Here is a 27,757-nt window from a genome sequence, read left to right on the forward strand (position 1 = left end):
GAAAAATTGTTGTTCTTGGCCTCTGAGGAAAGGATAAGAAGTAATGGGCTTAAACTGCAGCAGGGGAGATTTAGATTAGACATTAGGAAAAACTTTCTAACTGTCAGGGTGGTTAAACCCTAGAATAAATTGCCTAGGTAGGTTGTGGAATCTCCATCTCTGGAGATATTCAAGAGCAGGTTAGATAGACATCTCTCAGGGGTGGTCTCGACCAGTGTTTCTCAACTAGAGGTACAAGTACCTTTAGGGGTACTTGAGAGAAGTCTGGGGGGGTACGTCAACACAACTGAAATTTGGAGAAAACTGAATTTTTGTTTTAAGTTTTACAGCGCTTTATTATTTTTGTACTTTCTACATACAAAAATTTCATTGCCTGGCCGGCTACAATTAAGTTAAACATTAAACAAATGTGTTGCAATGGTAGAAAAAAAAATTGTGTCTGAAAACTGTAGGTACTGGGGGTACTTATAATATATATATTTTTTAAACGGGGTACTAAAAAAAGGTTGAGAAACACTGGTCTAGACTGTGCTTGGTTTGCTGTGAGAGCAGGAGACTGGACTCGATGACCTCTCGAGGTCCTTTCCAGTTCTAGTTTTCTATGATTCTAAAATCAGGACTGGTGTGGACAAAGTGAATAAGGAAAAGTTATTTACTTGTTCTCATGATATAAGAACTAGGGGCCACCAAATGAAATTAGTAGGTGGCATGTTTAAAACAATCAAAAGGAAGTTTTTCTTCATGTTGCACACAGTCAGCCTGTGGAACTCTTTGCCAGAGGATGTTGTGAAGACTAGGGCTTTAACAGGGTTCAAAAAAGAGCTAGATAAATTCATGGAGGTAGGTCCATCAGTGGCTATTAGCCAGGATAGGTAGGAATGATGGTCCTTAGCCTCTCTCTGGATATGGATGACAGGAGAGAAATCACGTGATGATTACCTCTTGTGTTCACTCCCTCTGGGGCATTGTCCATTGTCAGCACACAGGATACTGGGCTAGATGGACCTTTGGTCTAACCCAGTATGGCCATTCTTATGCTGTATGAATAAAAATTTAGTCCATGGCCTTTGTAGTTTCTTGATATAAATTTAAAACCTGAACATTGTGAGCTGCTTATTTCATTCAAGTCTACATCTTCTTGTAATAAATACAAAACCCATGACACAAAAGTTTACTTCAGCTTCTTATACTGGTAAAAACCAAAATTATTTCAGAAGTTTTAACAACCCATATTTTTCAAAACCTTTATTAAAAGCTAATTGTCAGTTTGAGGATTATCAGAAATCAATTTTATCTTTTTTTTTAATTAAGACTTTAATTTGTAGTTTGATCTGTTGTTCAAAGGTAACCCACCAGATGCTTACATTCATGGGTTTTACTCTCTTTTTTTCAGTTTGTATTTAGTATTCACTATATGGATCTACTTTTAATTTCTAAAAGACTTTAAAAAATCACATATTCCTCCACCACAGAATGTAAATATTGTTTATCAGTAGTGGAAGTAGTGCACAGTATGCAAAGTGCAGCTGATGCTATTTACCCATTCAATCACCCTGAGGGCTGTAATCTTACAAAATCTGAAAGCACTCAACTAGTACGTTAATCTAATTATTAAAAAGGCAGTATTCATTCTAGAGGACTCCAAATAAAAGTATTTCAGGAAGAAATAGAATAATGGCCAGTCACTGGTAACATTTATTATTAAGGTTCTTAAGCCATCACTGTTGATAAGCATTATAGTAGTCTAATATGTAATGTTACTGCTGTTAATTTGATTTCTAGTACAACTCAAAGTGGGCTGTTACTTTCTTTTCGGAGAAGATTTAAAGACCTCAACAGAGAGAATAAAATTTACAGCATAGATCAATAAATAGACATTTAGAGAAAAAAAATTATCCAAGATGTAAAATAGATATTTCACAATTTTGAGATTACAATAATCAGATATATTTTAAGATTATTGTATTTAGTAATAGAAATTTGCAGCATTTTCGTTGCCCTTCTCACTTTTAAATAAATTTCTCCCAAGTAGCAGTGAGATTTTTATTGCTTAAGGGGGGAAAAGTACAGAGAACTAGAAAGACCTGTACATATTTCAGTGCAAGTATGGTGTGTGTTCAGTGCAAATATACCTGTGACGATCGGAAGAGCTCTAAGATTGAAAACTTGTCTCTCTTACAAACAGAAGTTGATCCGTTAAGATATAATGGATGATACGGAAGTTATATCACTCACCTTATCTTAATGTTATGTCACACCTTGCAGGGGTGGGAACCACATGCCAGGGGACCAGAGGCAGCCCTCACCTTGCCTGGATCTGGCCCCTGATGCTCAGGGCCTCTCCCTCCCAGCGTTGAGGAGTCCACACTGGCACTCCAGACCCCCCCACTGCCCTACCTCAGGGCTATAGCACACAAAATCTACTAGGGTCCCTCCCCCCACTCCATCCCACACCCCCCAAGCTCTAGTGTGTGAGGGGAGGGTTGGGGGGTTTGTTTGCTTGTTTTGTGTGTTTTTTTTTCTTTTCACTTTTGTGTGCAGCCCCAGATTGAATTTTTCTGTGGGTGATTGGCCCTGTCCCAAAAAAGGTTCCCCATCCCATCTTAACTGATATTGTATTATTCAGGGAACTAAAAGCAACATTGTGCTAAATTATCCAGATTTGGCTTTCTTGAAATGTTCCTCTGCCCATACTGATAAATTAACATTGCAACTTCTGTGTGAGGAAAATTGTCTCATATGCCTTGTGAATATTCAGTAGGAAGAATGTAAATTTCAGTTGAAACATCTGCTTTATTTAGCCCTGCAGAAGATACCATCTCCTTACGCAAAATGTGTTTGCTTGCATTAGCACACCGTGCATGTTACACCATTAGTATTTTTAAATGCTTTAATACCTGCTTCTTATGCTTGTGAAATTCGGAGTGTTCTTCATCCTTCCTGAGTGTTTCTTTTGAATTCAGACTCTCTTGTCTTGAATAAGACATTGTTCTGTTAAATGGGATTTATCAAGCTACTTTCCTCTTCTGTGCTGAGAGCTAGAATATATGACAGATTCTCATTAAATCAAGTTGTTAATGTTGAAATTTTTTTAGAAATTAACAAGTAAATTACAAGGAAAGCCCTGATATCTCTGTGTGATAGACATAGACTTTATCATTTTCTTTTTAAGTAGAGATGCTTATTAACAGAGTGTAGAAGAGACTATTGGTTTCATCTAGGCTTCAGGATAAAATGATATTTTAGAAAGATAATTTAAAAGCAAATGTTAGAGATAATCTGTAAATTTAGGGTATGTGCTGATATTGGGCAATAAGCAAGTCTGAGATAGAAAGGTCCTTCACAAAACAAATGGCAGTAAAAATGCTGACAATTTTAGTAATCACCTTGTTACAATATCAGGCTTCCTTGGTAATTTGTTCACATTATGGCAGACAAAGTCTCCTATTGAATTAAAAGTTTATTGATTCAAAATATTCCAACAAGCACAGGCTTATCTTAAGCTAATAAAATGTTGATTTAGTGATAAACATTCTCTCTCCATAAATCCATAAATTTTGAAAGGTAACTTAGAAGAAAGTAAAGCAAAGTATTTCTCAATAAAAATGTGCCATGAAATAAAGTTCAGACAGCAAATCTTAAACAGCATTTTACCATCTGTGAGATAATTACTACGTCCAGATGTTATTCAAGGGGTAACTAATTGTGTGAGGTTTTGAACTTGCAAAAACTTCCCACAATTGAGACAATATTAATATCGAAGATGAACCCTAGCAAAAGTGAAACCAGACAAACTAAAGGTGATAGTAGAGCTCCATTATGCTGATGTATTATTATTAGTTTCCTTTCCCAGACTTCTCATGCCTATTTCCAGACATTCGATTTCAAAAGAATCTTCAGTTTCTTTTTTTTAAGGGAACAAAACTCTTTTTTTCAGTTATTTACAGCATTCATGTTTAAATCCTGATTATAGCAATTGTTTAACACTTTCTCTACATGTGTTACAATTTCTGATAGAGACAATGGAGTATTTTACAGCATATTCAGCTGGACACAAGTTGGCCTTCACAATGATGGATGTCCTTGGTAGGGATTAAAGAATTCAGAGAGAGATATATTTTATCCTCCTTGCCCCCCTTCTATCTCCTAAAGGTGCTATGGCAATTTTTCTCTCATTGCTTCAAACAGTGATATTATATAATATTATAATTATAATTATAATAATTATATAATAGTGCTATTTTAAGCAATCAGAACAAAACTGCCATTGCACCTTCAGGGGATGGAAGGGGATAAAACTGAGTGAAATGCAACAACAGAACCTTGCTGGAGAGAGCTAAGCAACTGACAAGGGAATATGATTAGCTAAAGATTTATAACCATACAAACAAAACTAAGAAAGATTTGTGTGATGTTGGGGAAAGAACAGAGTGAGTGTTCAGTAGAGTGGAACAGGAAGCCAGAATGTAGGCTGTTAGCACCATAGCAAATATGAGATGCAGAGCAAGAAATCTGCATTTTAAATAAAAAAAACTTCTGAAAAAAACTATAAAAAAGACAGAGTGAACTTTGAGCACTCAGAACTCTGTTTTTAAGAGAGCTGCTCCCAGTGATTTAGTTGTCCGCAGACTGCTCACAGAAACTATGTGCCATGCATTTCTGCTGGAAGAGCCACAGATGACCCAAATGCTAATTAATTGTGGTGATACCAGAGAAGCATGAGGTATTGTGAGGTTAGAGTTCCAAGGACAATGGAAAAAGGATGAATGAAACATTTGCATATTTTATTTATGGAACTGAATACTGAAATGTTACTAACAAATACGCTGTTAAGTGATAAATATTAAAACTGCAAACACTGTATCAAAACTTGCAAGATGCTCCCGGCAATTAAAGGCCAACACATCTAACTTTGGTACCAGTCAAACTGGTTGAATCTGTAGTAAAGAACAGCATTATCAGACTCATAGATGAACATGATATATAGAGGAATGGAAATCATGTCTCACTAATGCTTTCAAATTCTCTAAGAGTGTCCACAAAATTCAGACAAAGATGATCCTATATATATATATAGAGAGAGAGAGAACATGTGGTCTTTCCAAAAGCCTGTGACAAGGTCCCACTCCGAAGATTCTTAAGCAAAGTAATTAGTCATAGGATCGGAGGGAAGGTCCTCCCATTAATCAGTCAGGAATGTCCACACTAGGGAGTTATTTTGAAATAATTCCCCCTATTTTGAAATAACAAGATGAGCATCCACAATATCAAGCCCATTATTTCAAAATAAAGGGCTTATTATTTTGAAATAACTGCTTGTGAAGAGGAATAGCTCTTTTTCAAAATTATTATTTTGGGAATTATTTGAAAATAACTTATTTTGAAATAACTCCCTAGTGTAGACGTGCCCTAATAGATTAAAAGATAGGAAACAAAGGTCAGTTTCACATTGAAAAGAGGTAAAAAGCAGGATCAGTAATGACACCTGGACTGTTGAATATATTCATAAATTTAAAAGCTTATCCAGCATTGCCCAGGCCCAGTCTGGGGCTGGATGGGATGGCGGACCATGCAGGCCTCCTGCCAATCCTCCCCAGACTCAGGCCGTGTCCAGACTCAGGGGTTTTTTCGGGAAAAGTAGCCTTTTCCCGAAAAAACTTCCCCTGCGTCCAGACTCAAGCCGTGTTCTTTCGAAATTATTTCGAAAGAACGCGGCTTTTCTTTCGATGGCAGTAAACCTCGTTTCACGAGGAAGAACGCCTTCCTTCGAAAGTTCCTCTTTCGAAGGAAGGCGTTCTTCAATGTAAAGAGGCCGTCTTCGAAAGAGAGCATCCAGACTCGCTGGGTGCTCTCTTTCGAAAGAGCGGATTTTTCTTTCGAAAGATCCGCCTGCAGTCTAGACGCGATCTTTCGAAAGATGCTCTTTCGAAAGATGCTTTCGAAAGAGCATCTTTCGAAAGAAGCCTGCAGTCTAGACATAGCCTCAGTGGTGCTCCCAAGCAGGGTAGCAGCAATGGGACTTCCCTCTTCTCTCCAATCCAGCAGTGGTGCTGAGGGCCCCGGAGTAGGGGGTAGAGTTGTGATGAGTGTGGACAGAGTGGCCAGCAGGACACTTGTGTTATTTCCTGGAGGCCTCTTTTTTTGACAGAACTCCCTCTTCCTCATCCAAACACGCCTTTTTCCAAGAAAGCCTTCTGTTATTTCAACTTTTTGTCGAAATAACGCAGTTGCAGTAAGGGTGCAAGTATTGTTTTTCCAAAATAACGGCCATTATTCCGGAAATACGCTGCAGTGTAGACGTACCCTAAGATGGCAAAGTTTGTGGATGATACTAAATTAAGATATGCAAATTCAAAGCTTACTATGAGCAGTTTAAAAGGTATCTCTGACAACTGGGTGACTGGGCAACAAAATAGCAAATGAAATTCAGGCTTGTTAACTGCAAAGTATAGGGTATCCGCACGCTAAGTTGCCCCGGTATACATCGGTTTCCTACTAGTGTCGTTGACACTTATTACAGGACTATGTAGTACTTTAAAGACTAACAAAATGGTTTATTAGATGATGAGCTTTCGTGGGCCAGACTCACTTCCTCAGATCAAATAGTGGAAGAAAATAGTCACAACCATATATACCAAAGGATACAATTAAAAAAAAGTGAACACATATGAAAAGGACAAATCACATTTCAGAACAGAAGGGGAATGCGGGGGGGGGGGGGAGGAAGGTAAATGTCTGTGAGTTAATGATATTAGAGTTGATAATTGGGGAAGCTATCTTTGTAATGGGTAAGGTAGTTGGTGTCTTTGTTGAGCCCCCCTTGAAGAGTGTCGAATTTTAGCATGAATGACAGTTCAGAGGATTCCCTTTCAAGTGCAGATTTGAAAGTCTTCTGGAGTAGGATGCAGGTAATTAGGTCGTTGAGATAGTGTCCTTTCTGGTTGAAATGGCAAGAAACTGTTTTTTCTTGTGATCCTGTCTAATATCTGTTTTGTGGGCGTTGATCCTTTGGCGAAGTGTCTGAGACGTTTGCCCAATGTACATAGCAGACGGACACTTTCGGCACATGATAGCATAAATTATATTTCTGGATGCGCAGGAATATGTATTCTTGATCTTATAACTCACTTGGTTAGGCCCAATAATGGTATCAGCAGAGTGAATATGTGGACAAAGCTGGCAACTGGGTTTGTTGCAAGGGAAAGTACCAGGGTTGGTATTAGTGTGGTATGTCCTGTGGTTGTTGGTAAGAATCATCTTGAGGTTAGGTGGTTGTCTATAGGAGACTATGGGTCTGTGTTGACACTTATGGGAACTGTTCCATTTTAAGTCCTCCCATTCCCCACTATTCTGTCACGCAAAAAAAAAACCACCAATTCGCGCAAACAGAGGTCAGCCATGGGGAAAAAATTCCCCACTTTACATCCTTTCACTATACGTCCATGGTTTTTTTTTAAAAGTATCTTGGATGTATAGCCGGGGACGCCCTGCAATGCAAAATACTGCACACCAGAAAACATGATCCCAAATAAAACTACAGATTGGTGGGTTCTGAATAATCTATTATTGCTCAAAAAGGAATTCTTGAAGTCCTCTAAAAACATCTACAGCCTCTTCCTGACTTACGAACCGGTTACGGACCAAGAAATTGGTCGTAATTCGGTTCGTTTGTAAGTCGGACCCAATAGAGTTACATGCAACCGTGCTGTTCGTAAGCACAGATCGCGTTTGTAACTTGGGGTCCGCCATTTACGACAGCTTTGGTCATAACTGTGAACGGTTGTAAGTCGACCGTTTACAACTCGGGGACTGGCTGTAGTTAGTGTGTTAGCAGCAGTTCAAAAAAATTTAACAATGTTAGAAACCATTGGCAAAAAGGGATAAATAATAACACTGGAAATATCAAAATGTCACTATATGAATCCAAAGTGCTTGCATACTTTAAAAACTGTGTGCAGTTCTGGTCATCCCATTTCAAAAACGATTCATTAGCACTGAAAAACACACAGAGAAATGCAAACAAAATATTAAGGGTATAGAATAGCTTCCATACAAGGACAGATTAAACTGGGACTACTCAGTTTACAAAAGAGACAACTAAGAGGGAATATGATAGAGGTCTATAAAATTGTGAATACTGTGGAGAAGGTGAATAAGGAAATATTTATTCCTTTACGTAATGAAAGAACCAAGGATCACCCAATGAAATTAATAGAAAACAGGTTTAAAATAAATGTAAGCAAGTACTTCTTCACAGAGTGCAGTCAACCCATGGAACTTTTTGTCATGGGATGTTGTGAAGACCAAAACTATAACTGGATTCAAAAAAAGAATTTGACAAGATAGTGGAAGATAGGTCCATTCATAGCTGTAAGTCAAGATGTTCAACCAAAGCAACCCCAAGATTTGGGTGTCCTAAATGTCAGACTAGCAGAAGCTGGGACTGGACAACAGGAGTGAATCACTCAGTAAATTGCCTGTTCTTTTCATTCCCTTTGAAGAATCTGGCATTGGCTTCTGTTGGAAGACAGGATATTGGGCTAGATGAATTATTGGTCTGACCCATCATGGCCATTCTTATCTTCTTAAGTAAGCTGTTATAACTTGGGTATAGTTGTTAATGATGTTATCGAACTATCTTCTGCTCAGATAAGTTTTACCATCAGGTTATCCTTACACTGTATGTGAATTTATCCACTTACAGGATTACTGTAGTAGACTTTTTACTTTCCATTATTTTTGTATTAGAAGTAGATACTATGGATGTGAAATCTAATAATATATTTCATAAATGGAACAAATTTTAGAAGGAACCAAAATATTTATTTGCATAGTGGAAAAATGTTACGCCTGTTAAGATTACAGTGAGATATATCACTTAAAATGTTTATGAGCTGCATAGGAAAACATCTGTGATAAACATTATTGACAGTTAAATATTTAATCTACAAGCTTAGTATGAGGTTACCAGGCATACTGAATTAGTAGAAAGCGTATTTTATGTCATGGGGAAGGGAAACTATTTCAGACTGGATTTTAATATCCCTCAGAAAAACTTTATTTTGAGAGACTAATCCATTCCATTCAGCATTTTCAAGATATTCTTCCTATAATGAATTCTTTGGCTACTAAACATTTTACTTCAACTTTGTTGATTTAGCTAAAGTTTGCATCCCATTCAAATTAATAGTGTATTCATTCAGGGGCACATTGTGCTCAGCCTATATATTTTAGTTCTGTCTTTCTTTTTTACAATCTATTATTAGCCTTTAAATAGTCATCTAATTGCACTCTATGAAAAGACATTGCAATTACTAACATCAAAGTGCATGCAGCAACTTAAAGGTTACAGTGTATAGTGCCATCACAAACCTTCTTTGTATTATTTATATTCATAAAGGAAATTCTGAGTTAAATCTTCAATGTTCATAGTGGCTATTCAAATTAGCATCAAACACTGCTTTCAGTATCATAATGTGATTTTAGTGTATATTCACTCACATTTGTGCATTTTACATCAGAAAAAGACTGACAGCAAACATCCAGAAGTTAAAACCTAAGTTAGCTTTTTTGGTGAAGCCTGTGTTATGGAAAGGGTTAAGATGTAGTGTTTAGCCCCGCATTTGTGAACATTTTTGTCTTTCTTCCTTCCCCTCCCTTCTCTCCACACTGATGTAATTTTTTTTAATACTTCTACAGGTTCAGTCCATGCAACGTCAATAGCAGCCTCCAGAGTGGAACAGGCACTGTCTGAGGTTGCTTCTTCTTTGCAGAGCAGTGCTCCTAAGCAAGGTCCTCTGCATCCTTGGATGACTCTGGCTCAAATCTGGCTTCATGCAGGTACTGGAAAACAAAAACAACTTTTTTTTCCCCAATTCACTAACCTACGAAGCAGCAGGAACCTGTATTCATTTCATTCAGCGAGTCAGAGTCTTATCATTTGTCAACTGAAATTGGAGCTTATAAAAAGTGACATTTTGTTTCATTTCAAGAAAGAACGTTGTATATTTAATTTATAAACCACTGGTCAATAAGAATGGCATTTAGTTTTTCATTTAATGTCCTCGTCACAGTGTTGATGCATTTTCTAACTACAGCTTAGACTCTTATTAAATCATGGATTTCTAAAATTTCTCATTTGGCAAATTTATCTTTGAAAATAAAGGATATGTTTTGTGGAACTTTTAAACTAAACTTCAGATCACCATAAGAATGTTTAATAATCTGGGAGTCCTATTAATAAAAATAATGCATGTCATAATTTGCTGGTTTTAACCATACAAATGTAGTTTTAATGAGAATTCTTCCTGTTGTGGCTAAAGAGGCATGATAATTACAGCTGATCTTCCAAATATTAATTGGGTTTGTAGAAAAAAGGGGAGATGGCTTTTATTTTAAAATAGGAAGAGGTTGCATAGCTTTCTGCTGTTTTCTGTGTGCAAAAATTCTGATACTTCTAATGTAGCCAAGTGTTTCTATTACAACGGGAGTCAGGACAGTATTTATTAAAGTTGCTGCTGAAACACCCTGATCAATGTAGGCTAGCTCTGAAAGGCACCTGTTCAAAATAGTGCTGTAAACACAGTATTTAGTATTTTAGTAAAGTAACAAAGTTTGACATTTGTTTATACTCCGTTCAAAGAGAGGTAAGTGGTGTCCTATGGCAAAGCAAGCGATGGACTGGGCCCAAAACCTCACCTAGGCCTCTGGGCTGAACTGTTTGCTGGTGCTGACCAGTTGATTATGAACTTTTTATGATACTAAACTACTGAACTGTATTTTAAAAAGGGTAACTGCAGCTGAAAGAAAAAAATAGCACTGTAAAATACCACTAGCATAAACAAGTGTCGTTTTGCTTTTGTGACCACCCATCCAGTGTAAAAGCGATAGTGGACTTTTGGCGTCCATTTTTTGTCTCGATTCTTGGGATGTGTGATAGCATTTTCCTAACTGGTGCATGATCTAGAATGGAATTTGTGCCCAGAAGCAGCCTGAAGCTTCACACCAAATTGAAAGTCAGAGGGTTTCACTGATGGAAGTGGAAGATTATAGTGCTTTGCATAATGGTTTATATGGAAAGAGTGTTCTAATCATTCTTCGAAAAATACGCAGTTTGAAAAGAAGTTCTTTGGGTGCTTGCTCATGTCCATTAGCATGTAGGTATGTGTGCACTGTGCGCACAATCATCAGAATACTTCTCCCTCAGTGGTATCTGTCAGGTTGCTTCTGATGTCCCCTAGAGTCATGCATAATTTATAGGGACCTGTCCCCCCTCAGTTCCATTTTTCTGCCTTAGTTGGTCACTATTTCTTGCTCTCCAGTACTCTCCTGAGTGGATTTCATATATATTTCACTGTAAATAGTTATAAAAATGTTAGTATTCGTGTTTGAAGTAGTTACTAGTTGCTAGAATAGAGTTGGACCCTGTTCATCTGGGTTCTCTCCTGTCTGGCACCAGGAAATTCCTCTCTTTCCAGAGTTTAAACCATGCAAAACCTGCCAGAAGCTTATGTTGATCTGTGATCCTCACTTGGCTTGTCTAAAGTGTATGGGCCAATCCCAACTTCATGATCATTGCAGAATTTGTAGAGGCTTCAAGCCCAGGATCCAAAAAGAAAGAGACCAAATACTTATGTTCCTCCTGATGGAGGCAGCTCTTGATCCCTCAGAGCCAGGTCACCTGACTCAGCTCCAAGAATCTCTGCCTGTGTACGGAGTGCACCATCTTCTATGAGGGACAGGCACTGAAGCCCAGCCTCTCTGACATCAAGGAAAAATTCCTTGCTGGTGTCACATGACTCCTGAGCCGAATCCTCATTTCCAAATCCTCATGGCCAAAGGCAGTTTCAGACCTATCCTGAACCTGCAAAACCTCAACAAGTTCATGAAGAAACTGAAGTTTTGCATGGTTTCCTTGGTCTCCATTATCCTCTCCTTGGATCCAAAGGACTGGCATGCTGCCCTTTACTTGAAAGATGCATACTTTAACATTTCAATCTTCCAAGACCAGAGAAATTCCTCCAGTTTGTTATGGGTCATGTTCACTATCAGTTCACAGTACTGCTATTTGACCTGTCAGCAACCCTTCCCTCACCTTCCCCCCCAGCCCGTCTTCACAAAGTGCATGGTGATAGTTGCAGCCTTCCTGAGAAAACAGAGTACAGCCCTACCTTAACAACTGTCTGGTCAGAAGTCAATCAAAAGTCCAGGTTAAGAGGCACATCCAACTAATATTGTCAACTTTCAGAGATTGGGCTTGTTTAACATACAGACATCAGTTCATGTTCCTGCCCAAAGAATAGAATTCACAGGGACAGGGGCTCAAAATGCGTTGGAAGATCATCTCTGCAGATCCTTCTCTTATCATGAGAGGTCCATTCACTCAGATGTCATGATGGATGCTCTCTGGAGATAGGGGACTCACCAGAAAGTCCTGTTTGCAACCAAATACAATAAGAAATACCTGCAATTCTGCTTCTTTCAGAATCACAGTCCAGAAACACTCGTGGGCATGTTCCTTCTCTTAGGGAAGGAGCATCTTTTCGATGGATTCCTGCCCATTCCACTCATTGACAAAGTTCTGCTGAAGATCAAAAAGAACAGAGCACCAGCCTGACCACATCTTAGCATCCTTAACTAGTCTTGTCTTGCTTTGACCATTTTATTGTGCAGTAGTAATTAGGTAATGCTGTCAACTATTAATTATTTCAGAAAAAAGCAAAAGAGAGCAAAAGATGTACTAGCGATTCATATGGTACTTCATTTGATTGATGTGCTTTGGAATTCTTACTAATTCTGACAGTTCAGATAGAGGTGACTTCTTCTAGACACATAAAAATATAGAATTGGAATGTGCCTGTAGGGATAGTCTAATTACTTTCTTTGCATCATCACCTCACTGGTTTAAATCCTCGTAATTGATACTAAACAGGTGAGTGTCTGTTAGCCTTGAATATCTCCAGTGCTGACAGTTTTCATAGCCTCTATTTGCAGGTTGTTGTATTGTTCGATTCAGTTTATTCTTTCTGATTATTCATCCTTAATTTTACTTGTTGAAGCTTAAGTCCATTATTCCTTCAGTCTTCAATACCTAATGAGAACCAGTGGCTTATCTGCAATGTGTGAATGCAAACCACATTCCCTCTGCTGCGGTAAGCCCTTGCTCACTCTCATTCATGGACAGTAATGAGGAAGCAAGTGGTGCTGCATCTGGCCACTCTCTCTTCAGTGGCCTAGAAGGGTTAATTCCTCTATAGCCCTTATCCTCCTGCAAATACCAAAGCAATCAGATCTCCATGTGAGCCATTTCCAGGCCTCCTGACTGCAGCTATTAGAAAGAGGAATTGGGAAAAGAGAGGAGAGACTAGGAAGGCCAAAGCACCCTGTAAGAACAGAGAGGGAGAAGACAGAGCCACCCCAGTTGTGTGGAAGTGGAATAGCACCCTTAAGGCATAGATGAAGAAGAAAGGAGAATGTGGAGAGAACAAGCTTTTGCAAAGAGTTGCTCTCCTCTGAGCCCTTTCCAGTTCATCTCTTTTATAAAAGTTACTTAACTCAGCACTTAACTTGTATTTTGTGTAATGTTTCACAGTGAAAAATATATTATTTTTCACAATCATTCAAGTTTCCTTTCCAACTGTGACATGTAGTAATAGTAACAATTAGATTTAGTTCTGTATCTTGAGTAAGGAGCATTTCCGATAGATTGGCCATCAGAAAATAGGTTTTCTCAGAGAACCATGCTAAAGGCCAAAGTGTGGCTGTCTTTAAGATACCTTTATTACCATAGAATAATTATTTATATTAGTCAACTGTAACAATACAGGCTGTAAACCCTATTTTAAACTTCATTTATGGCACACATTCACTAAATAAAAGCAAAGATCAACTTGGGGTATCATTTTCTTTTGGCAAGGAGGTTTGTAACACTTTTTAATGATCATTGTACAGTAGTGTTGCATTATCTATCTTACCCTAGTGGAAGTAAAATACCTATCTTAATTATATTAATTTGTAGTATACAAATATAGTTTTTCCTCCAGTTGTCAAAAGCTTGGAGTGGATGACATGAGGTTGATAACTTGGTGATTGGAAGTTCTTTTCATTCCCTCTGAAGCATCTATCATTGGCCACTGTCAAAAGAAAGGACATTGAGCTAGACCAGGGCTGGGGAGCCTTTTTGGGGTTGGGGGCTGCTGTCCCACAGAAAAATCAGTTGAGGGCCACACACAAGTGAGAAGCAAAAAAACAAACAAACCCTCACTGATGTGGTCTCTAACTGAGAAGCAGAAAGACACTCTCCACATTCTTCTTGAACACCAGAGCCTGAGGGGAGCTCAGACTAATAGATTTTGTATGCTTCAACCCTGCAGACTCACCAGTGCTGCAGGGGAGCCCTGAGCCTCAGGGGCCGGATTCAGGCAAGCTGGGGGCCAAATCCAGCCCCCCCCAGCCCTCCCTGAGCTAGACAAACAATTGATCTGATTCAGTATGACTGTTCTTATGTTAAATCAGAGAAGCACAACACAGTAAAATATGTGAAAGGGTTTATAATTAATTCAGCCTCTTACTGACTTCAATAAAGATAAACACAGCTCTTTAGAGTATGGAATTTTTGTTCTAATTGCCATGAATTTGGAAAATACCACATTTCTCAACAGTGGTAGAACCATGAGTGAGTTAGTGTTCAGTATAAATAAATAGCAGCCCTAAACGTTGGTAGCTGTCTTTCAGTTTCTCTCCTTCTTCAGTTTGCAGTTATCACAGATTCGTCTGCTTATTGCCACAGCCTCACATCTTCACTGCTATCAAGCAACCTCAAACTTTGAATGGATTTTCAATGTTACACTACAGAGATGGAAACTCTCTAACTTAAGAACTCTTTATCTGATATCGCTGCTACTCACACACTATTTAAAGTGTCTTCTAATAGAAAATACTGATCTTTAGCTGACTGTACTATTATTCTTTTGAGGCTGAACTCCCTTATAATTTCCTGTTTCATTAATATAGGATTTATCCATGTTAATTGCAGAGCCATAAAATATATTAGAGGAAGCAAGAAAATAAAAGTAAATAGCAAAAACATATTGGATTGGTTCACATTACTAATAAGTAACGATAGAGACCATATGATAGCAATCTTCTCAAAACTTGAAACATCCATTTTGGACAGGGAGTCAAGAATTTGTAGGCACTCTCCAGGTTAGGGCAAGAGGGAAAACCTGCAAGACAAAGCTGCTGTTTTGTTTTCAAGCTTCAGGGGGTAGCCAAGGTAGTCTGTACAGGATAAACTTAAACAACAAATAGTCACTCTGGTAGCACTTTAAAGACTAACAACACATGTATGGTTTCATGAGCTTTCGTGGGCAAAGCCCACTTCTTCAGATGACCAGAGTGTTCGATGTCCAGAGCTCATGATACCATCTGCATCTTTTGTTAGTCTTTAAAGTGCTACCAGACTATTTGTTGTTTTTTTTAAAGCTACTTTTGTTTTGAGTTCATGAATCTTCAAAATGCAGGTTATGATTTCTTCTTTGAGAAACTGCTACCAAGTAAGATGACTTTTTTGTCAACATTTTATGAATGGCTTGTTTAAACTTGTTTCATTGATCTTAGCATAGTAATTTTTTTCTCTTACAAATTATTTCCATCTTATTTGAATTAAGACAGCTTCTCTTCTCTTGCCTCTGGGGTCTAATGATGTTTTCACTCCTTTATTTATAGATGTCAGATTGAATTAGCTCTTAATGGATTGAGGTACTTGGATAATTAGATCATTGGTTTGCCTTGAATAAAGTATTTGGTTCAGCAGCTAGCAACGGGCTTATCCTTTACATCCATTCTTAAATATAGATTTCCAATCTCTCCTGGAACTTAATATATTGAAAACATTATATAGGAATCACAAAATGTGTATACTCAAAGTAGAATGTTAGATTATTTTAGGTTCTCTTAATTCTATTCATGGTTTATTAGTTGCAGGATAACTTACTAGTCAGCAGTGTCAAGCTTCTCCATATATTGAAAAACTGTTCTGCCCTGCCCCCATTTGTTTTATTACAGATTGAACCTCCCTTGTCTGGCACCTCAGGACCTGACCCATCCCGAATGAGGGAATTTGCCAGATCAGGGGAGGTCCCCTGCCACCAGCTTCCTAGGATGCTCCCCTTCTCTGTGGCTGGCTCTCCTCTGACCCCACTGCCACTGGGCTCCAGCCTGTAGGGTTTGGACTTGGGTTCCAGCCCACTGAAGGATAGAGCTCCCTGGCTGCTGCAACCCCACTTCTTCCCCTTCCAACTGGGAATCCCCATGGACAGGACTTACCAGCCACCCCGCTGCTGCCCCTAGGGTGGGACTCGCCAGTCCCACTTGCCAGGGCTCCCAGCTAGTTTGCATTCCCAGGTATAGGAGCTCTCTCATCTAGCAACATCTGTGGTCCTGCTGGACCAGAGATGTTTCTAGACCAGAGTCCCAGATTTTGGAGATTAATCGTGTATCTGTTAGTTCAAAAGAAAACTGTTCCAAAAGCTAAACTTGCTTGTCCCTTTTGCTTAAGACTCATTGCTAGCATGGTTTGACTTGCCTTCAGACAGTGAGTAACAGAAACTGAACTGTCAGTTCTTTTAAACTTGTCCACAATGCTCTTCAGTTCACACAATGGGGATCTGAATAGCAGTGTGCACCGAAGAGTTGCACTGTAACTTCTTTTGTGTTGGATACTGCAGGCATGAACTAGAAGGCTCCTAGTTCACATTAGCATAGTCTTGCTTGAAGATGACCACTTTAATGTGAACTAGGAACCTTTTAGTTCATGCCTGCAGCATCTGCATTCAGAGGATACAGTACAGCTCTTGAATGCGCACAACGTATAGTCAGAAAGCCTGTGTAGATATGCTCTTAGCTTTTGCTTGGTTATCTTTCAGTCCTCAATAGTGACAAGAGCTAAAAATTACTTTTAGGTAGGTGGTTAATTTCTGCATGCTACTTGATAATAATTACTGCTTTCACTTAGAATTTTTCAGTCTAAACTAACAGCTATTCTTAGAACATGCACCATCAGATGTTTCTGGTTCCTTCCAATCTTGTATTAGGACTTTTAAAGTCATGAAACAATGTTCCATGAAATCATCAAGTATCTTCTATTGTATGTGACTTTCACTCAAACTAACAGCATTAATCAGCATTTCTCAAATGTAGCCACGGTGGCTAAGTGTCACCCCTGGTGACTTTTCCCGGCACCCTCCTGTCAGCGGTGACACAGAGGGGCACAACAGCAGCCCTCTCCCTCCCTGTTGCTCCTGCATGTGCCACATTGGTGTTGATGGCCGAAGCAGCCAGCAAGGGATGGTGTCCCGTGCCATATTTTGACAGGTGGGGCACAATGCTGGTAGAGTAAGGTGAGTTCAAGTGCTTACTCATATCCATTCCACATTGTGTGTGTGCATGCATGCGTATGCTTGCCACCTGCACCAGTATCAAATCTTTTTCCATCAACATATCCATAGGGAAGTAGATCTGGTGCCCTCTGGAAGGGCGCCCTCTGCCCGCATGGCACGGTATAAGGTGTACCATCCACTCCTTCCACTCTCAGTTTCTCCCTGCCACCAGTCACACTGTACGGGATGTTTGCTGCTCTTACTAGCATTGCTTAGGCTTCGTTTGTAAAAATGTTACATAAGAACATAACATAAGAACAGCCGTACTGGGTCAGACCAAAGGTCCATCTAGCCCAGTATCCTGTCTACCGACAGTGGCCAGCACCGGGTGCCCCAGAGAGGGTTGACCGAAGACAATGATCAAGCGATTTGTCTCCTGCCATCCCTCTCCAGCCTCTGACAAACAGAGGCCAAGGACACCATTTTATCCCCTGGTAATAGCCTTTTATGGACCTAGCCTCCATGAATTTATCCAGTTTCTCTTTAAACTCTATTATAGTCCTAGCATTCACAGCCTCCTCTGGCAAGGAGTTCCACAGGTTGACTACACGCTGTGTGAAGAAGAACTTTCTTTTATTAGTTCTAAACCTGCTACCCATTAATTTCATTTGGTGTCCTCTAGTTCTTCTATTATGGGAACTAATAAATAACTTTTTTTAACAGCCCTCTCCACACCACTCATGATTTTATAGACCTCTATCATATCCCCCCTCAGTCGCCTCTTTTCTAAACTGAAAAGTCCCAGTCACTTTAACTTCTCCTCATATGGGACCCGTTCCAAACCCCTAATCATTTTAGTTGCCCTTTTCTGAACCCTTTCCAAGGCCAAAATATCTTTTTTGAGGTGAGGAGACCACATCTGTACACAGTATTCAAGATGTGGGTGTACCATAGTTTTATACAGGGGCAGTAAGATATTCTGGGTCTTATTTTCTATCCCTTTCCTAATAATTCCTAGCATCCTATTTGCCTTTTTGACCACCGCTGCACTCTGTGTGGAAGTTTTCAGAGAACTGTCCACGATAACTCCAAGATCTCTTTCCTGATTTGTCGTAGCCAAATTAGCCCCCATCATACTGTATGTATAGTTGGGGTTATTTTTCCCGATGTGCATTACTTTACACTTAGCCACATTACATTTCATTTGCCATTTTGTTGCCCAATCACTCAGTTTGGTGAGATCTTCTTGGAGTCCCTCACTGTCTGCTTCTGTCTTGACTATCCTAAACAGTTTGGTATCATCTGCAAACTTTACTACCTCACTGCTTACCCCTTTCTCCAGATCATTTATGAATAAGTTGAAAAGGATTGGTCCCGGGACTGACCCTTGGGGTACACCACTAGTTACCCCTCTCCAATCTGAAAATTTACCATTGATTCCTACCCTTTGTTTCCTGTCTTTTAACCAGTTCTCAATCCAAGAAAGGACCTTCCCTCTTATCCCATGGCCATGTAATTTACACAAGAGCCTTTGGTGAGGGACCTTGTCAAAGGCTTTCTGAAAATCCAAGTATACTATATCTACTGGATCCCCCTTGTCCGCAAGTTTGTTAACCCCTTCAAAGAACTCTAACAGATTAGTAAGACAGGATTTCCCTTTACAGAAACCATGTTGACTTTTGTCCAACAACTTATGTTCTTCTACATGCTTCACAATTTTATTCTTTACTATTGTTTTGACTAATTTGCCCGGTACTGAAGTTAGACTTACCTGTCTGTAATTGCCAGGATCGCCTCTAGAGCCCTTTTTAAATATTGGTGTCACGTTGGCTACCTTCCAGTCATTAGGTACGGAAGCCGATTTAAAGGATAGGTTACAAACCACAGATAATAGCTCAGCAATTTCCCATTTGAGTTCTTTTAGAACCCTTGGATGAATACCATCCGGTCCCGGAGCTTTGTTAACATTAAGTTTTTCTATTTGTTCCAAAACCTCCTCTAATGACACTTCAATCCGGGACAGTTCCTCAGATTCATCACCCACAAGGGACGGTGCAGATTCAGGAATCTCCCCAACGTCCTCAGTCGTGAAGACTGAAGCAAAGAAATCATTTAGTTTCTCCGCAATGGCTTTATCATTCTTGATTGCTCCTTTTATAGCTCGATCATCTAGGTGATCCACAGGTTTTTTAGCAGGCTTCCTGCTTCTAATGTATTTAAAAAACATTTTGTTATTTCTTTTTGAGTTTTTGGCTAGCTGTTCCTCAAAATCTTTTTTTGCTTTTCTTATTACATGTTTACACTTGATTTGACAGTGTTTATGTTCCTTTCTATTTATCTCACTAGGATTGGACTTCCACTTCTTAAAAGATACCTTTTTGTCCCTCACTGCTTCTTTTACATGGTGGTTAAGCCACGGTGACTCTTTCTTAGGTCTCTTGCTATGTTTTTTAATTTGGGGTATACATTTAAATTGGGCCTCTATTATGGTGTCTTTAAAAAGTTTCCATGCAGTTTGCAGGGATTTGGCTCTAGTCACTGTGCCTTTTAATTTCTGTTTAACTAACCTCCTCATTTTTGTGTAATTCCCCTTTTTGAAATTAAATGCCAGGGTGCTGGACTGCTGAGGTGTTCTTCCCACCACAGAAATGTTGAATGTTGTTATATTATGGTCACTATTCCCAAGCGGTCCTGTAACGGTTATATCCTGGACCTGATCCTGCACTCCACTCAGGACTAAATCGAGAATTGCCTCTCCCTTTGTGGTGTTAGTTCTTGTATAATTATATAAATAGTAATAGAGGTAGTTAATTCTTAACAGTAGCTAGTGTTTTGTTAGTCCTGCCTATGACTTACCCAGGGAATGGGGCATGCCTCGGTCCTCAGGCTTTAAGCCTTCTGATTGCTCTGTGTCAGCTAGGGTGTGTCTAAACTACACCTCTCTGTCGGCAGAGGGATGTAAATTAGACGTATTGAAAGTGCAAATTAAGCTGGGATTTAAATATCCCATGCTTCATTTGCATAATGGCAGCCGCTGCTTTTTTTCAAAACTAGGCTTTTGAAAAAAACGGCAGTTTAGATGGGGCATTTTCGACAGATGGCCACCATTATGCAAATGAAACGTGGGATATTTAAATCCCGGCTTTTGATACATCTTTTGATACATCTAATTTACAATCTCTGCCGACAGAGGGGTGTAGTTGAGACGTAGCCTTAGTAATCAATATAGTAGGTGTCTGGGTAAAGGGCATATAAGCGACAAGTGTCTGTAAGTCTTTTAAGACTAGGACTAAGAAGGAGCATGAGATCAGGCTCAAAGAGCTCTTAATGAGCTGGCATTCGTTCTGGCCCCAGAGCAAAGGTCCAACTTGGTGTCCAGCGTCAGCCAAAAAGACAAAAAAGACTGGTAGGGGTCAGTGATGTCAAAGTGTAGTCCTAGAATCCTAGGGCTGGAAGAGACCTCAGGAGGCCATCGAGGTCTCCCAAAGCAGGACCAATCCCAACTAACTCATTCTAGCCAGGTCTTTGTCAAGCCAGGACTTAAAAAACCTCTAGGGATGGAGATTCCACCACCTACCTAGGTAACCCATTCCAGTGCTTCACCGCACTCCTAGTGGGCTTATCAGTTAATCTTGTCAGCTACATGCACTCCCCTCGTGGGAACAGGAGCCAGTGCCTGTGAGGGGCTGGCTTTAATCAGGCACCATAAGAGCACCAGACCCGACTGCCCTCCCACCCCCACCATGCTGCCTCTGAGAGGCAGCAGTGCAGAGGTTGAGGGGGGCAGGCTGGAGATGATATACACAGGAAGCCGGCTTTCAAGCAGGCTCTCCATGCGTGCCAGCTCCACAGACCCACATGCCCCCCCACAGCAAGGGGGGGCCATCAGGAGCCAGTGCTGCCTCACCACCCCTCTCAGTGCCACCTTCCCCATCCCCCTACACTGCTGCCTCTACAGCAGTGCAGCGGGTGGGGGCAGGTTAGCGGGGAGCAGGGGGCTCAAACTCCCCCCCCCCCCCATGCATAGGGTCTGCTGTCGATATGTCTGCAGGGACAAACCTATCTCCTACGTATCAAAGACAGCAGCATGGGGCAGCAGGCAGCCCATCTGCACAGGTAGCTAGTTTTTAAACTGGCTCCCCTGGTAGACTGGCTCTCACCTGCCACCCCGCATTGCTGCCTGTAATAGAGAGGCAGCAGCATGCAGTGGCGGGGGTTCTCTGGGAGCAGGGCCAGGAGCACATTGGCTGCTGGCCCCACCCCCAGGAACTATCGAATAGTCGTTCACACTAAGATTTTATACGGTTACACAACTATTCAGTCACATATCATCTAAGGTCCCTAGTAGGGGTTGATCTACTCCCCGCAAGGGGATGGACCGATACAGCCTAAAGCCAATATTGGGTAGCTAATTTCCCTATTTGGGAAGCCAGGGCTCAGCTCATATTGAGGGATGCAGCCAATCCCATTTCTTGCCTAGAAACCCAGACACAGAACCAGACCTCCTTGAGGTGATTTCGACACCCAAAGCTCTCTGGGTTGCACAGGAAACCTTGATACTTCGAGTGCTGCCCAAACCAGCCCAGGCAGTACCCAGACCTCAGGGTAATCCCACTTTAGGACTCTTTCATCTGCCTTTAATCCTCATCATGTGGTACATCCTTGCACCAGTCACCCGCAAGGAGCTGAAACATCTCGGACTTGGGGAGGCAAATGCATTGGTGCCCTCCCTGATCACCAGATGTAGGACACCAACAGCAGGACTCAAGGCATATTTTATCAGTTATCTGGCACAGACTCACAGTAGCAAGAACATTGAGACAGACTCCTAGAGCCAAGTTGCTGTTACAGATCCTCAGAGTGTTTGGATGAAAGGATCTGTGAGCCCTGTCACCAGTTCCTGAGATAGGTATCGCCATGTTCAGGGAACTCTAGCTTGCAATACTTCTAGCTCTCACTCCTCATCCAAATATCAGTCTTGGAGCATGAGTCATGGATTGCTGGTCTCCTATCTTGGATCCACAAAGTGCCACTGTCATGAGGTGCCCTCAGAGGCTCATGTCTCACTCGGACCATTTTCCTGTAGTCACGACCATGAGCCAGTAGATCCTGGTCACACAGTACTGACTGCTCTGGATGTGGATCCAGTACAAATCAGGGTTTGGTATTGGCAGGGCAACCTCTTAGTCCGTCAATGCCATCTATATCACAAGCACCATAATCTGCCCTGTGGCCCCATAACTAGTGGCCTGCACGGTAGTACTGGACCCATGATGGTTCACTTAGCCTTCCCAACCAGTCCACTTGTCATAAGTTTCGGGCAGGCTGATGGCGTTGACAACTCAACCTCCTTTGGTGCTTGAGGCCTCAGGACAAGAAACACCTCCCGCCATATCCATGTAGATGAAGGGGGGGTCAACCTACTGGACCACCAGACAGCACCATGGAAGCTACAGTATCGTTGTCACATTGTTGTCACAGAAGATTGTCATGAGAACTCCTCTCCTGTTTCAAGGTGCACCAGGAAACTACTAAATAGAGTCACATCCAACTTCGGCCTGCAAGCAGAGAAATTTGAGGAGCAAGCAGACTGTTTAATGTCCTCTCTGCCACAGGCCCTAGTAGGGTGGCTGTTTGCCTTCATAAAAGGGAATCAAAAATAACTAAGGGTATGTCTACACTACCACCCTAGTTCGAAGTAGGGTGGTTAATGTAGTCAACCGAAGTTGCAAATGAAGCCTGGGATTTAAATATCCCGGACTTCATTTGCATCTTGCCGGGTGCCGCCATTTTTAAATCCCCGGTAGTTCGGACTCCGTGCCTGCGGCTACACGCAGCACGGAGTAGGTAGTTCGAATTAGGATTTCTGTCCACGAGGTGTAACGGTAGTTCGAATTAGCCTAATTCGAACTACCTACTCTATGCCGCGTGTATCTGCGGGCACGGAGTCCAAACTACCAGGGATTTAAAAATGGCGGCGCCCAGCAAGATTCAAATGAAGCCCGGGATATTTAAATCCCGGGCTTCATTTGCAACTTCGGTTGACTACATTAACCACCCTACTTCGAACTAGGGTGGTAGTGTAGACATACCCTAACACTTTGTGGTAAGCCCCCCACCTTTCTGCCCCCATCTCCAAGTGGGTAAAGAACAAGTACTTTGTCCCAACTAAGGGGCACAAATACTTCTATTCTCACCGTGCCACAACTTCCCTGATGGTTGAGGTGATTAACCATAGGGAACATCAGGGACAACCTAGAGCTAAGCACAAAAATAAAGACTCCAAGACGCTGGATGTATTTGGACAGAGAATGTATTCTTCAACTAGGCTGCAGTTGAATGTGGCCAATCACTAGGCTCTCTTGAGCCACTATGATTTTAATATGTGGCAGACCACAGCCAAATTTGAGAATGTCCTCCCAGAGAGGGCTCCCACAGAGAATTCCAGACAATTCTCGACAAGAACAGCTTTTGCCAGAGCTGCTCTCCAAGTGGCATCAGACACCTCAGACTTCACAGCTTCCACCATAGCACCTGCCTTCTTTGTGCAGCAATCTTGCTGGCTGCTTCCACCAAGGCACATCATTTAATTCAGGACCCGCCCTTCAATGGCCAGGCTCTGTTTGCATAGTAGACAGATAGTAAAGTGCATGGGCTGAAAGACTCCAGTACCACTCTGAAGACTTTTGAAGCTTATGCTGGGCCCAGTGCATGAGTGCTTTGAACTGCTACTCCCACAGGGACAAGGGAGCCAGCCTTGGCAGGACCTGATGTACAATAAGCCAGAGGGCCATAGATCACACATGAACCGCCTGCCACTACCTTCTTCCCAGTTAGGCTCAAACCACTCCAAAAAAGGAGCTGAGAAGTCGTTTTGAGAGTACACCTGAGGACCACACAACAGACCATTCCTTGAATCCAGTTTCCCCAATTTCTGACAACTGCCTTATCCATTTATTTTCTCCAGGAATGGTCAGCGATAACTTCGGACTGCATAGTTACACCCTCCAGGTAACTCCTTTCCCCTCCCTTTCCCAGAGGAAGTGAGCTTGGGCTTCAGTCTCCAGCCACAAGCTCCACCTGCAAAGGTTAGGATCCAAACTTTAGCTCTTGCCACAGAGCTCTAGGCTCCAACTCCAGCAGCTTCTGATCTTGGGCTCCAGCCACAGGTCTAATCGCCCCCTTCACTCTTGGTCCCCACTGCTTCCTGTGGCCCCCATATACCTGCCCCCAAATCACATTTGCCCCCACTGCATCCTCCCTCCTGCCAGGGCTTAATTTGTACAGACTTGCTGAGAAAAATATTAACAAATGCGCAAGTATCACTTTGCAGAGCCTCCCCGCTAGTTAGTAAGTCTGCTGCTGTGAAAAGTGATATTTGTATGTTTGTTAATAACCATTTTTCACAACAGACTTAGTAGTTAGCTGGAAGACTGTGAAAAATGATGAGTAACATACAAATATCACTTTTCACAGCAGCAGACTTATTATCTGGGAAGCTTTGTATTGTTAAAAGGGCAGGGAACCAAAAAAGCAAAAGCAAGGACAACTACTAAAGACAAAAATATAAAACACCTTATTTGTGTTTCTGTTTTGTTTACATCCAGTAAAGAATAGAGGCAACTGTACATAATTTTTACTATTTAGACTCCAAAAAAACAAAGCCAAACCTAAACCCATAAATAAATTCTTTCAAGCAGTGTCCATTGTGCTCCTGGTACCAAAACCCACCACAGCATTTTCCCCAGTTCCACTGGTACCCCAGGCCTTGGGACCCCCTCCCCAAACTCTCTCCTGAAGCAACATACTGATCATACTAGAAAACATGGGCCCCGTATGCCAGATATACAGACTGTGCATTACGTCGGGGAATTGGTCCACCATTCCCCTCTAAAGAAACAATCAGAGCCTCCTTCTGACATTGTGCAAAATAATATGAAACAGTACAGACAAAATTGCCTTCTTTGTGGCCCCATAAGCAGTCACCCCTGCATCTCTTTCCCCTCCAGATAATCATAAGCAGTTTCAGGATTTATTGCAAAGGGTACCTGAGGAATTCCAGATCTCCCTAGAAGAAGTCCAGGACACTCAATACAAACTCCTGGTTATCCTACAAACCACTGGATCCACTTGAATAGCATGTCTTGTTAATGAATCTATTCTGGAACCTGCTAGTGCAGTCTGGTGTATACCAGCCACAGCATGTCTAGATGTTTAGCCTCTTAGGAGTGGATTTAAGATGTTGTCTACCTCTCTGTGGCAGCCTGGACTACAGAGTCCAGTACAGGGTGGGTGAAGAGCTCCCCTTGCTGTAATGAAATAGTGTTTCTCTGAAGTAGGGTTCTTTATCAAGGTCTTTCTGATAGTAGCAGCTCATTTTAAGTGGAATGGTTTCACTAATTTCACCTATATCAACAATAGGGTTCAAGACATATCAGGAATCTTATGAGTCAACCTTTTTAATGCTTTATTTACTTACTTCCCTATCAGTCAGTATGAACTTGGAAAGTCTTATTACCAACAGGCAGGTAATAAGATTAAATGCTACCCTTGAGCTTCAGTCAGAACTTGTCTTTCTCTCAAGGGGCACATGACTTCATGTACTAACTCATTTGCCAGACTCTATCTATGTTGACTTGAGGCATGGCTCCAGATAGTGTAATCACCAACCAAACACAGCATAAACATCATACTTGACAAATTCCTTGAAGAATAATAATGAGGAGTCCTGTGCCACCTTAAAGATTAACAGATTTATTTGGGCATAAGCTTTTGTGACCAAAGACTCACGTATCAGATTCATCTTTGCCTACAAAAGCTTATGCCCAGATTAATCTGCTAGTCTTTACGGACTCCTTGTTGTTTTTGCGGATACAAACTAACACGGCTACCCCTCTGATATTTGGAGAGTAATTACTTTCTTGATGTGGTGGGTGTATTCACATCAGGTATGTGTGGGCATTCCCTTCCTACCATCCTTGCCAAACAAAATGATCATTACAGATGACTCGCTAAGACTGGGGAGCCCACATAGGCAACCATATGGCACAGAGCACTTGAGCACTCTGAGAGACCAGGATACAAATCAACTGTCTGAAACTGGGGGAATCCAAAAAGCTTGCAAGGTGTTTCTACAGGTCATCTTGTCTCACTATGTCTTTGTAATGTTAGACAACATGAAAACCATCTTTTGCATCACATGGAGATGTGAGATCAGTCACTCTGTGGAACTGGTATATGAGAAATCAAATAACCCTGTGGCAACATATCTGCCAGGAACTCATAATATGTTGGCGGAGACCCTCAGCAGGCATCATGCTATCCATCATACATAGGAGCTGCATGATTCAATAGCAAACAGCTCATTGGGGACCCTCCCGCTGGGATCTGTTTATCTCTGAAATGAACAAAAAAAAAGCAATCTATATTGCTGCACAGGAGTTCTGGAACTATACTCTCTGATGATGCATTCGATCCATCCTCAGATCATCTTATCTATGCTTTTTCTCCCTTTTGGAAAATTCATCCGGATAGGGAAAGAGAGATTTTTGGTTCCCAAAACTCCTATGGCCGTCATTTCCTCCTCTGATTATCATCTAATACTTTCCTCATCTCTTGACACCAAGAGAAAGGGAAGCTCAAATGTCCCAATTCCAGAGCGTTTCATCTCATGGTTTGGCATTTAGTTAGCCATCATAACTGCAGAAAGGATTCCACTAGTAAACACTAATCAGCCAAGTGAAAGCATTTTCCATGTGAGCACAGAAGATAATGTATCTCCTGAGTCCTCGATATTCACCTCATTTTGTACTATTTTCTGTCACTCAAAACAACTGGGCTTTCCCTCATTTCTACACAGTCATATGGCAATAATCAATGTGTGCCTTCCACTATCAGATGGTTATTCAATTTTCGCTCATCCATTGACTCGCAAATTCTTAGAGTCTACTCCTAACTTTCTCACCAGTGAGGAAACCTTCTCTTCTTAGGATTCAAATCTTGTGCTTTTGGCACTCACTGAGCTTTCATTTAAGCAATTTAACTGTGTCTCAGTTATCAATTAAATTGCATTTCTTGTGATCGTTCCCTCAGCCAGAAGCATAGAGGTGGTGTGCGCAATAATGATGGATCCACTGTGTTCTATAAAGACAAAGTGCCTTTCATTCAAAATTTGCTCCTTAGTGCTTTTGGAGTTTCTCATGAAATTAGGGCCACAACCTCTTTTCAGTTCTTATCAATAGCTGATGATGGGTGAGCCTCAAAATGGTTACCTAATCTCCTGCCCCCGTTATGACATTTATGTAACATTTTGAGATCTCCTTTTTTCTCTGCATCACCTGCTCCATATCTCCTCCTTGTTCCCCAGCTCTTCCATCCTT

The 27,757-nt window shown here is 41.1% G+C and overlaps 1 protein-coding gene across 5 annotated transcripts in view; it reads left to right on the forward strand.

The window, feature by feature from the left end:
- TTC7B (tetratricopeptide repeat domain 7B) overlaps positions 1 to 27,757 on the forward strand; it is a 256,223-nt gene that overhangs the window by 170,924 nt on the left and 57,542 nt on the right. For all 5 annotated transcript variants that reach the window (XM_075926715.1, XM_075926716.1, XM_075926717.1 and 2 more), the window contains one exon: positions 9,700 to 9,840. In XM_075926715.1, coding sequence (XP_075782830.1) covers positions 9,700 to 9,840 — 141 coding nt within the window. The remainder of the gene's footprint in view (positions 1 to 9,699; positions 9,841 to 27,757) is intronic.

Source organism: Pelodiscus sinensis, chromosome 4, assembly GCF_049634645.1.
Source record: "Pelodiscus sinensis isolate JC-2024 chromosome 4, ASM4963464v1, whole genome shotgun sequence".
Taxonomy (NCBI): domain Eukaryota; kingdom Metazoa; phylum Chordata; order Testudines; family Trionychidae; genus Pelodiscus; species Pelodiscus sinensis.